This window comes from Gastrolobium bilobum, unplaced genomic scaffold (assembly GCF_033153095.1).
Source record: "Gastrolobium bilobum isolate Gb01-03AN ecotype WA unplaced genomic scaffold, APGP_CSIRO_Gbil_v1 utg714, whole genome shotgun sequence".
Taxonomy (NCBI): Eukaryota; Viridiplantae; Streptophyta; class Magnoliopsida; order Fabales; family Fabaceae; genus Gastrolobium; species Gastrolobium bilobum.
Genome location: NW_026899261.1, coordinates 244944 through 259249, shown reverse-complemented (window position 1 = coordinate 259249; position 14306 = coordinate 244944). Strand labels below are relative to the sequence as shown.

Below are 14306 nucleotides of genomic sequence, written 5' to 3'. Positions count from 1 at the left end.
CTTCTTGGATACACATCAGACACTTCGGTCAATTGTTATAAAGTGTTAAAAGCACTTTTAGGATAAAGAAACATTTTGATCACATTTTTTTTGTATTTAGCTAAAAACGGAATGTTCCTTTGAGCAGCTCTGTTAAAGAGCCTCTAGTTTGGATATTCTCTTTAAGAGAACGAATTCTGCTTTTACTAAAATTTTTTTTAAGAAATCGTTTGATTATCAAGGGAAGGAAATTTCAAAGGCATCATAATTACTGTAAGCAATGATCCATCTACTTCCAACATTTATTGAATTGTAACAATTCCAACTCAGCCATTTCACACCATTAAATGTGAAACTAAGTTAATGAGGAAGGGTGTTAACTGAAAATACAGCTGTTTCCGAGCAGCATAATTTAGACCTCTACCTTCGACGGAAGTGAATTGAGACCCCTGCCTGCCATATATTTAATTAATGATATGATTGGGATGAAAATGCAAATGGGTCCCTTACTTGAATAATAAAATAAAAATTTTAAAAAAAATATTAGAATTAATTCATTTAAAACTATTTTAACAAATAAATATATTTAATACTTTCATCATAGGGCTTTAGGAGTTAGGGTTAGAAAATGATGTTGCACAAAGATAAGGGTGATGATTCATGTTGACACGACATGAACATAAATATATTCAACACGAACACGACACTAATTTGAATTGGGTTAAAATCTATGACACGAATACGACTTGCACAAGTTGACACGACATGACACAAATAAGCCGCAATCTCAAAGTGTGTCACTTATTATGTGGGTTGACACGATAATCCATTACATGAATAACCTGTCAATCATAAAGTGTGCTTATTATGCGAGTTAAAATGACATGATAAGACGCGATTAACTTGTTTATAACACGACACAGACACAAATAACCTGTACGAAGATTAAAGCGTATGAATCTAGATTAGCAGATTGACACGCTACACGATACAAATTTTTTCGTGTTAGTTTTTGCTAACATGCTAACACAAACGCAACATGAATTTAAAACGGGTCATCTAAACATGGATATTTTTTTATGTGCTTGTGTTGTGTCAACGAGTCTGGTTGAAAATTGCAACCTTTACACAAAGAGGGCTTAGTGGGTCATAGCCAAATATAGGGCTTTACAGATTAGCCTACAAACTATAATCTATTTTAACTCATCTACTTGCTTGGATCGATCAAATTAATCGATTAATTGATGAATCAGTGAAGAAATCTAAAACTAATACTAATAAAAAATGCCTTCATTAAATAAAAAACGAAAAATGTGATTCCAGAAAAAATTTCTTTGTGTGGGTGAAAAGGAAATAGCTTCCCAAAAGATAATGGATTCAAAGTGCTCGATGCTTCTATAATAGTAAGGTTCCACTTTTAAAATAGAACTTGAAAAAATCAAGTGGATTACCTCATTTGTTGAAAAAGTTCCAACCCAACAAAACTATTCGATTCCCATCGAAATTTTAAGACTAAAACTGAATCTCTGCCAAACTTAGAATTGAAGGATTCTTAATCAGTTTTAAGAACTAATATCTTAAAATTAGAGCCCTTGTATTAAGAAGCAAAAAAAGAAAAAAGAAAGAAGCAATTAGAATCTGAGGTGCTAACAATTTTTTTTTTTTTTTTAAAAAAAACTTAGATAATTACTATTTTTGAAAAATAAGTTAAAATAAAGGGTTCGCTTTTTCTATAATTACTACAGATAAGTTATCTGCAGTAAGGGCAATGCGATGTCATTTTGAGGCGAAAATTATGGTGTTTTTGTAATTTTAATTTGTTTCAGGGTTATTATAGTTTTTATAATTATAATTTTTTAATATTTCAATCCCAAAACGACGTCATTTTGAAAGTAAATGCAGATAACTTATATGTATTAACTGCAGAAATATTTTTATGTAAAATAAATCACTCTTGTTAGAAAGATATAATATAAAATCATTGAAAACCCATCACTTATTAACTTAAGTTTTTTGGTTGAATGATTATTTACATGGTATCAAAGCTTATGAGGCCAAGTAGTTATGAGTTCGATCCTCACTGCCTCAATTCTAAAAAAGTAATTAAATATTGTATAGCTTCTTAACATAAATTACTAAAGCCTAATGTATTGTCCACTCTTGCAGTCCAAAAAGTTCTTACATAAAATGGTGTGTTATAGAGAGAATATAAAAAATATTGAAGACCCATTATTTAATAGCTTAAGAGGTTAGGTTAGGTAAGATGGTTACTTAACATTGTACTAGAGCATAGATGACTACAGATTACGAGTTCGATTCTCACTGCTCCACTTTCTAGTGAAATTAAGTCAATACAAGATATGGGAAAAAAAAATAGACTTATACAATATTCACACTTTAAGTCCAAATAACCTTTTTGTACGAGGGAAGAGCGCTTTTACGAGAGAAAATGTATTAGAGAAGTATAATATAAAATTATTAAATTTCTGTCACTTATTAATTTAAGCTTTTGGTTGAATGGTGGTTTACAACTCTAATAGTCAATGGAGAACTTTGTCTAAACGCTCGAGTCTTAATTCAATTGAGCCAAGACTCATTTAATGTGCTAAGGTTATTTTGTATGTCTTATTAGTTATTATACGAATGACATATTTATAAAGAAAGTTTACAATTATGTTCATGAAATATTACGCTATATATAGGGTGTTATTAATCTTATATTAAAGAGATAAATTATCTCATATCATACAAATAAATATGGGGGTCTCCTCAACTGAAAAAATAAAAAAAAGAAAAAGAAAAAAATTGCACAATTTATCGAAGAATTTATAATAGGAAAAACTATTCTAATATAACATGAGAATAATTTTTCATATATATATATATATATATAGGGACATGTTATATTTACAAACTTTTTTGTTTACAAACTCTTACAAACTACACTATCTTTTTCCGGGAGAACACTAGTTACACTATCTTCTCCCGAAAGAAGATAGTATAATTTGTAAAAATTTATACAAAAAATTTGTAAATGGATCATTCCTCATATATATATATATATATATATAAAGCGGCTGTAGTGATTTTACCTATATATATATATATATGGGTTTTATAAGAGTTATGTTGTAGGAAAAATGATTGTATTATGTTATAGAGATTCGTTTTGCGTGCTGAAGTTTTTTTTTTTTTTTTGCTGTGGGCCCCACAAAATGTTGTGTGTGTAAAAAAATTTTGTGGTTATGTTAAATGATAGATTATAAACCTTATATATATATATAATGGGAGAAAAAGCAAAAGAGTTAGCTGACCGGGATGAGTACTTGCAAAATTGGAATACTCACCCCACAGTCCACCATAAAATCCAAAAAGAAACTCCAACAAGTTCTTTATTTTCTCTTTTTATTACAAAACCCTTCCCTTCACATGGTTTGTTGCAAAAACATAATATTTAAGTGAACTACTAATATATTAGCCACCCTAATCTTCCAGGCCAACCCCACTGACAACAACGCTCAGGGTCAATACTAAGTAGCTGTTAATGAAAATGACTAGGACCTGCTTACAGGTCTAGTTATGATTATTGCACTACTTACAGACAATGAGACATCCTCTTCTGTCTTAAATGTCCTTTAATAAAGCTCACCAAACATACTACCTTCATACGATGTTCTTTTCTCTCTCACACAAAGTAATTTTTGTTAATTAATATTAAAAATTGCCAATATGTAATGTAACCACTAATATATTATTACTCTGTGGGCCTAAAAAAGGGGGTCTCCCTCATTGGCACAGAAACTTTTTAACAAGCAGGAAAAGTGGGTAAGAGGTCACAGGATTTGAGGCGGGTTTCTCTTTTGAACGATGGCAGAAACCGTAGGAAACCCACGTTCCTATTTAACTTCCTAACCGTCCCACTAATTGCTTGATATCTCTCACTAGAAATCTCTTGTTTGTAAACTTTAACCAAATCAACAAGAAGAGAATCATCACCTTGCCAACAACAAATGATGAAGTGGGGAGGAAGAAAAACTTCTTCAGCTTCTTCTTCTTCTGGGACTTCTTCTTGTACCTCTCATGCATCTCTTTTTTCTTGGTTGTCCAAGTTCAAGCATATGAGAATCAATTCACAGCCAAATCCTGAAAATATTAAGCAGAAGGCAAAGCAGAATTCTGCTTCTGTTGGTTCACCACAGCATTCTTGTGAGACTAGAGACAGATTCTATGGAGGGGATGATGGTGCCTTCTGCAGAGTATCGTTTGATGAAGAGGGTCTTGAAGATAAGAAAAGTAAAGATATTGATGAGAATGTCATTCCATCCTCAAGTTTCCATGGTGGTAAAATGAATGCTAAGAAACATGGAAGAAGAGAAGGCACCCTCAAGTTAAAGGAGAAGGATGTTGGTTTAGGAGAAGAAAGAAAATTGCTGAATGATAGGAAGGTTTCAATGGAGATGGATGAGTACAATCGAGAAAAGGAATATGAAGACTTAAGGAGGAGATTTGAGAGGAAAGCACAAAAGGTTTTGCAAGAGCAACTCTTGAAATTAGAAAGAGAAGCAGAGGAAGTTGAATTTGAATCAAGTAAAACAGTGGAAAAAGATATGCTGCAATTTGAATTACCTAGAACAATTTGCACACCAAGAGCACATTTTTTTGCCTCTTCTTCAGATTCAAAGAATTCTAGCCTTGGAAATATTATAGAAGACGGTGTGTTAAGTACACAGAGCTTTGAGAAAACTGAAAGGGCATCTCATAAGAAATTGAGTTCTGATAGGCAAAATTTGATACAAACTGAGGAGTTGAAGATAAAGACTAACAAACAGAGGCAACCACTTCAGAGGAGGAAATCAAAGCACAGCTCCAAGGTCAGAATACATTCTCCAAAGATGGTTTCCAAAGTTGAAATATGCAAAATAAAGGCTCTAGAAGACATGAGGAAAGCAAAACTAAAGATGAAGAAAGAAAGGTTGGAAATTTTGGAAGAAAAACCAGGATTAGATAGCTTTGCTGTGATTAAATGTTCATTAGATCCGAAGCAAGATTTCAGAGATTCAATGATTGAGATGATCATAGAAAAACAGATTAGCCAGCCTGAAGAAATGGAAGAGCTATTAGCATGTTATCTGACATTGAATGCTGATGAATATCATGATCTCATCATCAAAGTATTCCGGCAGGTATGGTTTGACATGAGCCAACATGGTTTGGGTATTAAATCAGACATGCAATGTTGTTACTATGAATAACAACCTCTCACTAGTTGCTAGGCTTGACTTGAAATGTAAATAGTTCTACAAACAATTGTTGTTCTTTGCTTTAATTTTAACTGAAGCTCTATTCTCTTCACATCTGTCGCATAAATTTCAAGATTAATTGCATCAAGATTTCCACTAATTCTATGCTTCCAAATAACTACTCATAAGAGTTCTTTATGCATGCATATGTACATGACATATGCACTTAGTTGTTGACAATCAAATTGTGTTTATCTAGTAGATGTTTGGAAAATAACAGTCACTTCACCCCAAAAAAGTTAAGTCACAATTTACAGTGCCAGAATATGGTTACTTGGGATAGCTGTTAAAACTTAGAAGCAATGTAAGTTTTTTTAGCCTCTAAGAACTCAAATAGTGCAATCTACTTGAATCATGCTGCAACAGGCTTTGTGCTCAGTAACTTAAAATTTATAGTTACGTACCTTTGACATATACATATTAATTTTTTCTGAACATAAACAGAACTAGCTCCTTGATACTGAAATTCTTTCTGAAATAGCACGCTAAATAAGAGTCTCTTTCAGAGTCACATGATGCGTTTATTGAGCTAATGTCGTTCACAATAGGGAGGGCTATGCCCTGTGAGTTGATGTTACAAGTCTACCAGTATATAAACTTGAGTTGCATAGAGGATCAGGATGTGCTTTCCTTTTAGATGGCCCTTTAGCCACAAAATTAAATATAAAAAAATATGCTAAATCACTGGATAACATTTTAACGAATCCAAATACAAATGTGTAAAAATTGTGGATGGTGATTGAATATAAATGTGATAAATAAAAAGGAAGTATTTCATTGATGAAAGCAGGAAGCCAAGCCAAGTCATTGGTGGCTGAATTCGTTAAAAAAAATAAAATGTCTTAGCTTACAGCACTGTTGATTATATATATGTGTATGTGTGTGTTTATATATATATATATATATATATATATATATATAGAGAGAGAGAGGTAAGATCTTTTGACACCAGTGTCAAATTTGAAATTTGACACCTCATCTAAAAGCCGTTAAATCAAAAAAGATCAATGGTGTCACATGCTTACAAATCAGAGTCGTTAATCTTTTTTGATCTAACGATTTTTAGATGAGGTGTCAAATTTCAAATTTGACACCGGTGTCAAATTTCAAATTTGACACCGGGGTCAAAGGATCCTACCTCATATATATATATATATATATATATATATATATATATATATATATATATATATATATATATATATATATATTGAGACAGGATCCTTTGACACCGGTGTCAAAAAAAAAATTTGACACCTCATCTGAGAGCCGTTAGATTAAAAAAAATCAACGATTCTGATTTGTAAGCATGTGACACCATTGATTTTTTTTAATCTAACGGCTCTCAGATGAGGTGTCAAACTTTTCCTTTGACACCGGTGTCAAAGGATCCTGCCTCATATATATTATCTCTACTTTCTTTTGTAATTTTAGACACTCACGTTATTTTAATTTTTCCAAGCTAGTTATTATTCAATATGACTATTTGAGTACAAAAATATTGTTATTTGGTAATAAAAAAATACTTTCCTAATAAAAATTTAATAAACATGAAATTGAAATACATCTAATATTATTATATAAATGAAGGTTTTTGCCAATCCATTTCACATGACACCATTATATTCATTTATGTCCTCCAAAAATAACTTATATTATAAGCCTTTTCTTTTGAATTTATTATTTATAATAGTCTTTATCATTACACTCAATGCAAGTATGAATCAATTAATATAAGTATAAATCAATCAACATGTATAAAAAAAAATAAAGCAATCAATTGATTATTTGTATATCAATTTCAAGAACCTAAAATAATAGGGGGTCCACTCCCAGAAGAAAAATCACCCATGGGCTCGCAAACGTATCTTGGACCAGAACGAGGAGCAAAATCATCATAAGTACTTTTTTTGTTTATTTGTTTTAAAAATTTAAAACTGTTTCAGAAACAGCAATCAGACAAGCCGTTTAGGCTTTCTGTGAGATGTTTCGGTTTTTTGTCATCCATTGTAAGCGGGTTTGTCACCTTTATTATCAACTAAGGATTATGGTTCTTTTTGCATTTAACATTACTGGAATTTATGCATTCTTTGAATAAGATTAAGGTTAGTCTTAGGGTGAAATGTGTTGATCTAATTTTAATGTCATATTCTAGTCAAGAACCCAGTAATGTTATTGTTACACATAAGGTCTACTGAAACATTTTTGTATAACAATATCAAACTAACAAATATTGTTAAAATTAAATAAATTCTATATTGTTTCAGTTTTTTTTTTTTTTTGAAATATTTGTTGTTCGTGTTTGAAATTTTATTTACTCTATCTATCTTTTATTATCATTTGCATTTCTTTCTATATTTTTACTTTATTATTTTGACATTCTTACTATGATGTAATTTCAATTTTGTTCTAATATTGTATTTAAATAAGGTAGCATCCACTTGTCCAAAAAAAAAACAGAAATTAATGAGAAAGGTTTTTTTTAATATGTTAATAATGAACAAATTAAGTATATAATTATATTAATTCTTTAAAAATAAAATAATAAATTATTTATTACTTATAATAGATTAATCATATTTTATATTATTCTATGCCTCTCAGATATATTAATCTAATTTAATTTAATTTAAAAAGAAGGAATTGTTACCTTTCACTTCTTTTTCAATTAGAAGGCTTCAAATTCAAATCAATCATGAATAAATGAGTGCATTCAAAAACGTATCAAATCTCTTAGTAATTGAAACAACCAAATTGTGACACAACGCGAAGAATGCTGGAAAATAATATCAGTACACCAATGACGACCTAGAATTAAATAAAATAACATAATAATGTTCTTAATCTTATCTATATCCTAGATTTAAAATTATTATAATTGTAGAATGCGTGTGTAAACCAATGAATCATAGTCACGAGATTCATCAGACACCACTACGATTCGCCATGCCATCTTCCATGCCACTTTCGTCAAAGTCTAAGGTTAGTATTGCCTTTGACAGGGTCACATAGATATTATTTTTATTTTTATTTTGGAAATGAGTCACATAGATTACTTTGAATGAGGAACAAAAGAGCTTAATCCATTCCGTGCGTTGTGAAAGTGAATGGATTACAACCTGTGAGCAACTTCCTTTTTCTCTTTTACAAGTTGCAAGCAAAAGCATTTTATTGATTAGTAAGCTGACTTCATATATCTATATATATATATATATATATATATATATATATATATAGTTTTATTAATCTCATGTTAAAGGATATAAGTTATCTCATGTTATAGAGATAAATTTGTGAACTCCACGACCTGAAAAAAGAAAAGAAAAAATTGGCACAGTTATCTAAGAGTGTGTAAGAGATAAATTTATCACATGTAGAATAAGAATAATTTTTCCCATATATATATATATATATATATATATATATATATATGGGGTTTACATTTCTGCCGCTGTTATATGTGTAGCAATCAAATACTTGCCATATATATATATTTGAAAGCATTAAATGCGGAGAATCATAACCATACAAATGATGAAAGCATTAAATGTGGAGAATCATAACCATACACATGTCGTTTCTGTACGTAAAGCGGCTACAGAAATGATTTTATCTATATATATATATATTTTACTTTAATATAAGACCTTGTATAAACAAAGTGAAAAAGATGATAACAACGATTTATTCCGAATTTCTTTTAATATTTCTACGATACTCTTCTTCTATTCTTCTCCTTTCTACGAACTTAACTTAGAATAAAGACAAACTGCTAAATGCAGCAGGCAGCAGTAAAGTTAGGAGTCCACTAAGAACTTAAGTGCACATCATGTCATCACATAGTATAGCAGAAAGTTTCATGCCCAAAACAGACTAAACAGTAAAATTGAAACGAAGGCCAGAAACATAAATTGATTAACCAGAGATCCATGGTCATCAGCAATAGCAATAATCAATGGAAAAGCAGAGGGCAATTAGTAAAAATGGATAACTAGAGCCCTGAAAAGCTACAATTCAGCAATCAGAATTTTTTTAAACTTCCAACACAAGTTAAAAACCCATGTACAAGAAATATGATATTTACTAGAGGTTAATTTCACATCATAGTAGGTCTTACCACTCTATCTTGAATCTCTTTCCTCGCACCTTGTACTCGTCTGTGGTCAGCCTCATACTATATGTAGTTTTTGTGTGCTATAAAAATATAGTAAGATTGACGAAAAGATGGAAACATTTGAAACTTATTGAATGAAGAAAGTAGAACTAGAATTATACACTCACAAATAACAATATCTTGCATTCCCACTAATCTCTTGTTTAAATGCAATACTCTCAAGTCTCAATACATCCTGTGAAAATTATTGAATGAAGAAAATAGACCTAGAAGTTTACACTCACAATATCTTAGATTTACCAATATGAAAAACATTAATTTCCAGTAATCTCTTTTTAAATGTGACACGCTCAAGACTAGTTTTCATGTAAATGTAATAGACTCAAGTCTCACAAACTCATTATTCAACAGTTCTTTCTATTCTCATTAACGAATCAACACAACCATTCATAATCTCAAAAAAATATTGGCGTTCAGAGTGAATACAAGGGAACAAAAACTACCACTCCTCAACCTCAGTCCCAAACAACTGGAATTTACAACATTTCCTTCTTCACAAGCAGTAGGATATAGACAATAGAGTGCATATTCTTTTCTTACTTTACTTCTTTACGCCTAATATCAGGCCCTTTTACTCTATGGGGCATCAGTAATTCTAGAGCGCTAAAAAAACAATTTCCACTTTTGATATTGGGTATCTCCCTGCAGGAGATGGCAACCGAGGATATATGCAGTTGGCTTCTATTATATGGTAAAGTAAGATAAAGAATGGATCAAAGGGAGGGAAAAGTGCAGAAAAGCAAACCACATTTCTGTTCAGGTTTTGGCATAGTAGAACTATATGAGACTAGTGAGCTGTATAATAATTGACTAAATTATATACAGGATGCAAACATTCAAGCAAAAATATGGAATATGTATTTATAGCAGAGCCAACCACACATACCTACATTTATTACATGTAATTGCGAGGTGAGGCATCCAATTGCCACTAAATTTTCTTTGCTTGACTAAGAATGCCCCATCTGTTCTGGAAGGTTATTTACATTCCTAATGTTCCACCAAAATCTTCCATGGTCACCAGTTTTTCCATCATTATTTCTGCCATCAGAATCCTTTCTTCCTGACTGTGCTTCCTGCATTTCGGATGTACCGGGATTCTCTGTCAAAAATTGTTCCCAGAATACGTCATTAACACCAGTAGTAGCCACAGGGGTTGTTCCCACAGGTTGTTCTTTTGATGTAGCAAGATCAGGAACAGCAGCCACGGCTGGCTCAGAGTTCATGTCGATTCCAGATGACTTAGGCAGAACTTCAACATCTAGTTGCACACAAGATAAAGCTGGACTATCTGCACAACTTGTAGATTCATCAAAGTCCATGTTTGAATGACTTGGAACAAAGGAGTCAACAACATCATGTGCAATATTCTCCCAGAACACCACGGATGATTCAAGCAGATCCAATCGCTCCATGTTTACTGTGAAATCAGAGCAACTCTCTGCATGATCTCTAGGTAACACTTGCGAACTTTCCATGGGATCTTCAATGCTAGCTTCATCACTAAAGTGACCACTTCTCCGCAACCTTCGTTTTCTATCCATGTTTTCTATCAGCGGCAAGAGATTTAAGGCAATTCCAGGTTTGTGCAACACTTGAGAAACAGAAGAGAGCATATCTTGTTGCTTCTTTTCCAACTTTTCCAAACGATCCTTTGAGCACTGCATTTGTACCTCATACATTTTCCACTCCTCTTCATGTCTCTGCAACTCCAGAAGAAGTTGTTCTTTATCATGTTTAAGCTTCTCCATCTCATCTTTCAAACTCTGCCGTTCCGATTCAGTGAGTGGAGAAGCCCCTTGACCTTGGAGATTCTGCAAAGAATGGCTATGAACTGGTTTGCGCCTATGGATATTCTTCAAAAGATGTGGTTGACCTCTTACAAAATCATCATTTGCAAATTCCCATTGTTCTGGGTCAATCTTTCTAAAGCCCTGATAAACACAGAAAACCATGACACAATTCAACCAATCAAAGACAAAACAAGTTATCAAATCCAAGAGTATGAAAGAGATTGACTTTGCTTACATAAGTGTTCAGCTGTCTGATGAAACTAGAGAAGTTATTGTGCTTAAAGAATTTGGGCAACAAATCCCTTGCAAATTCTGGTGGGTTCAAGACAATGAAACTTTTATTGGTGGCACTCCATGAAACAATGGAATCAGTTGAAGGATCATCCACCATCTCATAAGTCTTGGCGAGGAAAGGTGGCAGGGAACTGGAACTGCCCTGAGCTTCATCCATCACGCAAGCTTTAATCCAATACAAAAATCTCACAGCAAAGTGAATCCTCAAACACCCCTTATATATACTTACTGAGCCGTCACAGAAAAACCCTTTTGCTTTTTCTCCAATCTAACCTAAACAAAACAATAAAAAACCTTCCTTTTCCTTTCTTGCTAGGTTTTATCAATCCCAGTTTATGTCAATCAATAATTCCCAAAAACGAAGGAGACCCCTTTTCTCCAATTCAATTCACAAACCCTCCAGCAACCAAATCAAAGCTCACACGCTTACCTCCACACTACCAGCTAATGATGAATCACAACCCACCCCCCCAAAGCTCACACGCTTTTGCAAATTCAAATGCTCAAAGCTGAAAGTGGAAGCAGCATAATACAATCACAGAAAAAGATTGTAAGCTTCTCCTCTAAATAATAAATATGCAAAGTTCATGTTTCTGTCCATATTTGCCAAAAAGCTCAAATGATTCTGACCGGCTTTTTCAACTGCATCAATTGGATTGGTTTTTCCAAAGAAAATGGAATATTATTTAATTTATTTATTTTTTAAAAGAAAAAAAAAACTTGTTCGTCAAGTAACAAACTAACAATAATCGGAAATTTAATTTCAATTTGAAAAAATTGAAAGACATTAAGATAAATAGCAAATGGTAACAAATGTTTTTGGGGCAACTGTTAATCAATTAAAATTTAAAAAATTTAAATAAAAAATAAAATCTTATGTTTTTTGTAAATTAAATATTACATTTTTAATGAAATATTTTATATTTTATAATCTTTTATCAAGTACTATTTTATGGAAATAAGTTATTCTTATAATGATGTAAGAATAAAAAATATCCCAGACCATTCATTCATATGAGGAACCGAAATAAATAAAAATAGATTTTTTTATATTTTATTTAATATGAATGCAAGAATTTTAATCATCTATCAATAAATTAAGGGAAAAGTATTTGTCTCTTTTAAATTATATAATCTGTATCATTTCATTCTTACAAAGAGATGAGATCTACACCTTTATAATTTTTTGTCCATTCTCTTTTCTTTTTTATCTATCACTTTCTTTCACTTAAAATAACACAACTTTATATTCTTTAAAATATATACAATTTATTCATAAATCAATGATAATAATTGTATAACTGTTAAACCATCATTTTGATGAGGTGAGCGTGTGAGAAGTTGAAGAAAAAAAAGGGGTTCTTTTGGTCTCTATGTGCTTCCAATCTTTTGGATCCTTCCAGGTCACGGGGTATACAACTTTGAATTTTCATCTTAAGCTATTTTCTTATTTTGTGGGCTTATTTATTCAACAAAAAAAGTACATAAAAATAATAAAAAGGGAAAATTCAAGAGCCATGGATTCTTTGGAGAATAGAAATTTTGTTACTTTGTCCTCTCGTGCATGGATTAAAATTTCAATAGCTTCTTCAAATTTGTCTCAATCTTGCATTTTTTTTTCTGTGAATATTTAATATAATTTTATAAGATACTAAAAAGTTAATATTAAATAATAAAAAAAAAGTATTATTATTTTATTTTATTTTTGCAAGTTTTCCTTGATGAAATAAGGTATTTACTTGCAAGTTTTTGGTAAGAAAAATCCAAATTTTCTTTTCATTTCCCCCCTCCCTTTCTTTGAGTCGGAAATTAATTAAAAAAGTTGATAAAAAAATCATATTTTTTGTGAGACAAATGAAAGAAAATAAAAAGTGAGAATGCTTATAAAATAAGATATACTTTACTCAATAACACTGACCCTAAACCCTAATTGTGTGGACGGAATGAGGGCTGAATAATATACATAAATACAATCTCTCTGCCTCGTTCCTGTCTCTATCTCGAAATTAATTGCTATTATTTTATTGCATATCATTATTTATTATTATATTTTGGTTGAAGCTACGGGATTTATCTTTAATTTGCACGAGGGTGACATATTGGTATGTGGTGGCTGCAGTTGAATTTAAGGGATCTGTCCCATAAATTTTTGGATGATCATAAAATATAAGAATATTATAACACATACATATATACGGGAAAGAGTTTTCCCACGTAATACATAGAGAAAAGGAAAAAGCTCCTTTGGTCATAAGTGAACGCCTGGCTTGCATCTATTTGGTTTAGTAAAATGAATGATTGAGATAAGTATTATGCTGGCCTATGATTTGAATTTTGTTATGATTATTTGATAGAAGAGAGACAAAGTTTGTGATTTGAAGAATACTAAGAGGAAATGCTATCAGCCCATCACTTTCAGGTTTCTCTATAATTCGTTGGGGTTAAATTTATAAAGTATAGGATTAAACTAGAAGCAAATGCATAGTGCAGATATATATCTATAAGAAAAAAGGTGTCAGAATATGTATAAATTATTCCATGTCTTTTTGTTTCTCTTTATATAGCAGTGCTATTTTTTTGAAGTTTCATTCATAGTAGTGCTTTTTATTATGAAAGATATACTGACAAGTCTTATACAAATATACATGGTTGTTGGTGGCATTTTTGTGATCTTTATATCTGTACTAAGAATTCAAGTAATTCGAAGAATCAGCACTAGTTTAAGACTGCTTTATTAGGGATTACTTAGTTCCAAAATTAATTTCA

The 14306-nt window shown here is 31.4% G+C and overlaps 2 protein-coding genes across 8 annotated transcripts; one reads left to right on the top strand and one right to left on the bottom strand.

Moving 5' to 3' along the window:
• The first annotated feature begins 3982 nt into the window (after window positions 1-3982).
• Window positions 3983-5311, top strand: LOC133288935 (transcription repressor OFP5-like). Its single transcript, XM_061486778.1, has one exon. The coding sequence runs from the start codon at window positions 3990-3992 to the stop codon at window positions 5229-5231; it is 1242 nt and encodes a 413-aa protein (XP_061342762.1). The 5' UTR covers window positions 3983-3989; the 3' UTR covers window positions 5232-5311.
• Window positions 5312-8047: 2736 nt separating this feature from the next.
• Window positions 8048-12161, bottom strand: LOC133288892 (heat stress transcription factor A-4c-like). 7 transcript variants are annotated; one of them, XR_009748416.1, is made up of 4 exons: window positions 11482-12161; window positions 10340-11387; window positions 9397-9473; window positions 8048-8586 (listed from the first exon to the last, which is right to left on the bottom strand). XR_009748416.1 is itself a non-coding variant. In XM_061486723.1 (2 exons), exons 1-2 carry the CDS (start codon window positions 11695-11697, stop codon window positions 10404-10406), a joined length of 1200 nt encoding a protein of 399 aa, XP_061342707.1. In that variant the 5' UTR covers window positions 11698-12161; the 3' UTR covers window positions 8719-10403. The 7 variants fall into 7 exon arrangements, 1 of the variants encoding a protein (XP_061342707.1); XR_009748418.1 differs by having other exon boundaries at window positions 9397-9453; XR_009748415.1 differs by having other exon boundaries at window positions 9397-11387.
• Window positions 12162-14306: the final 2145 nt, after the last annotated feature.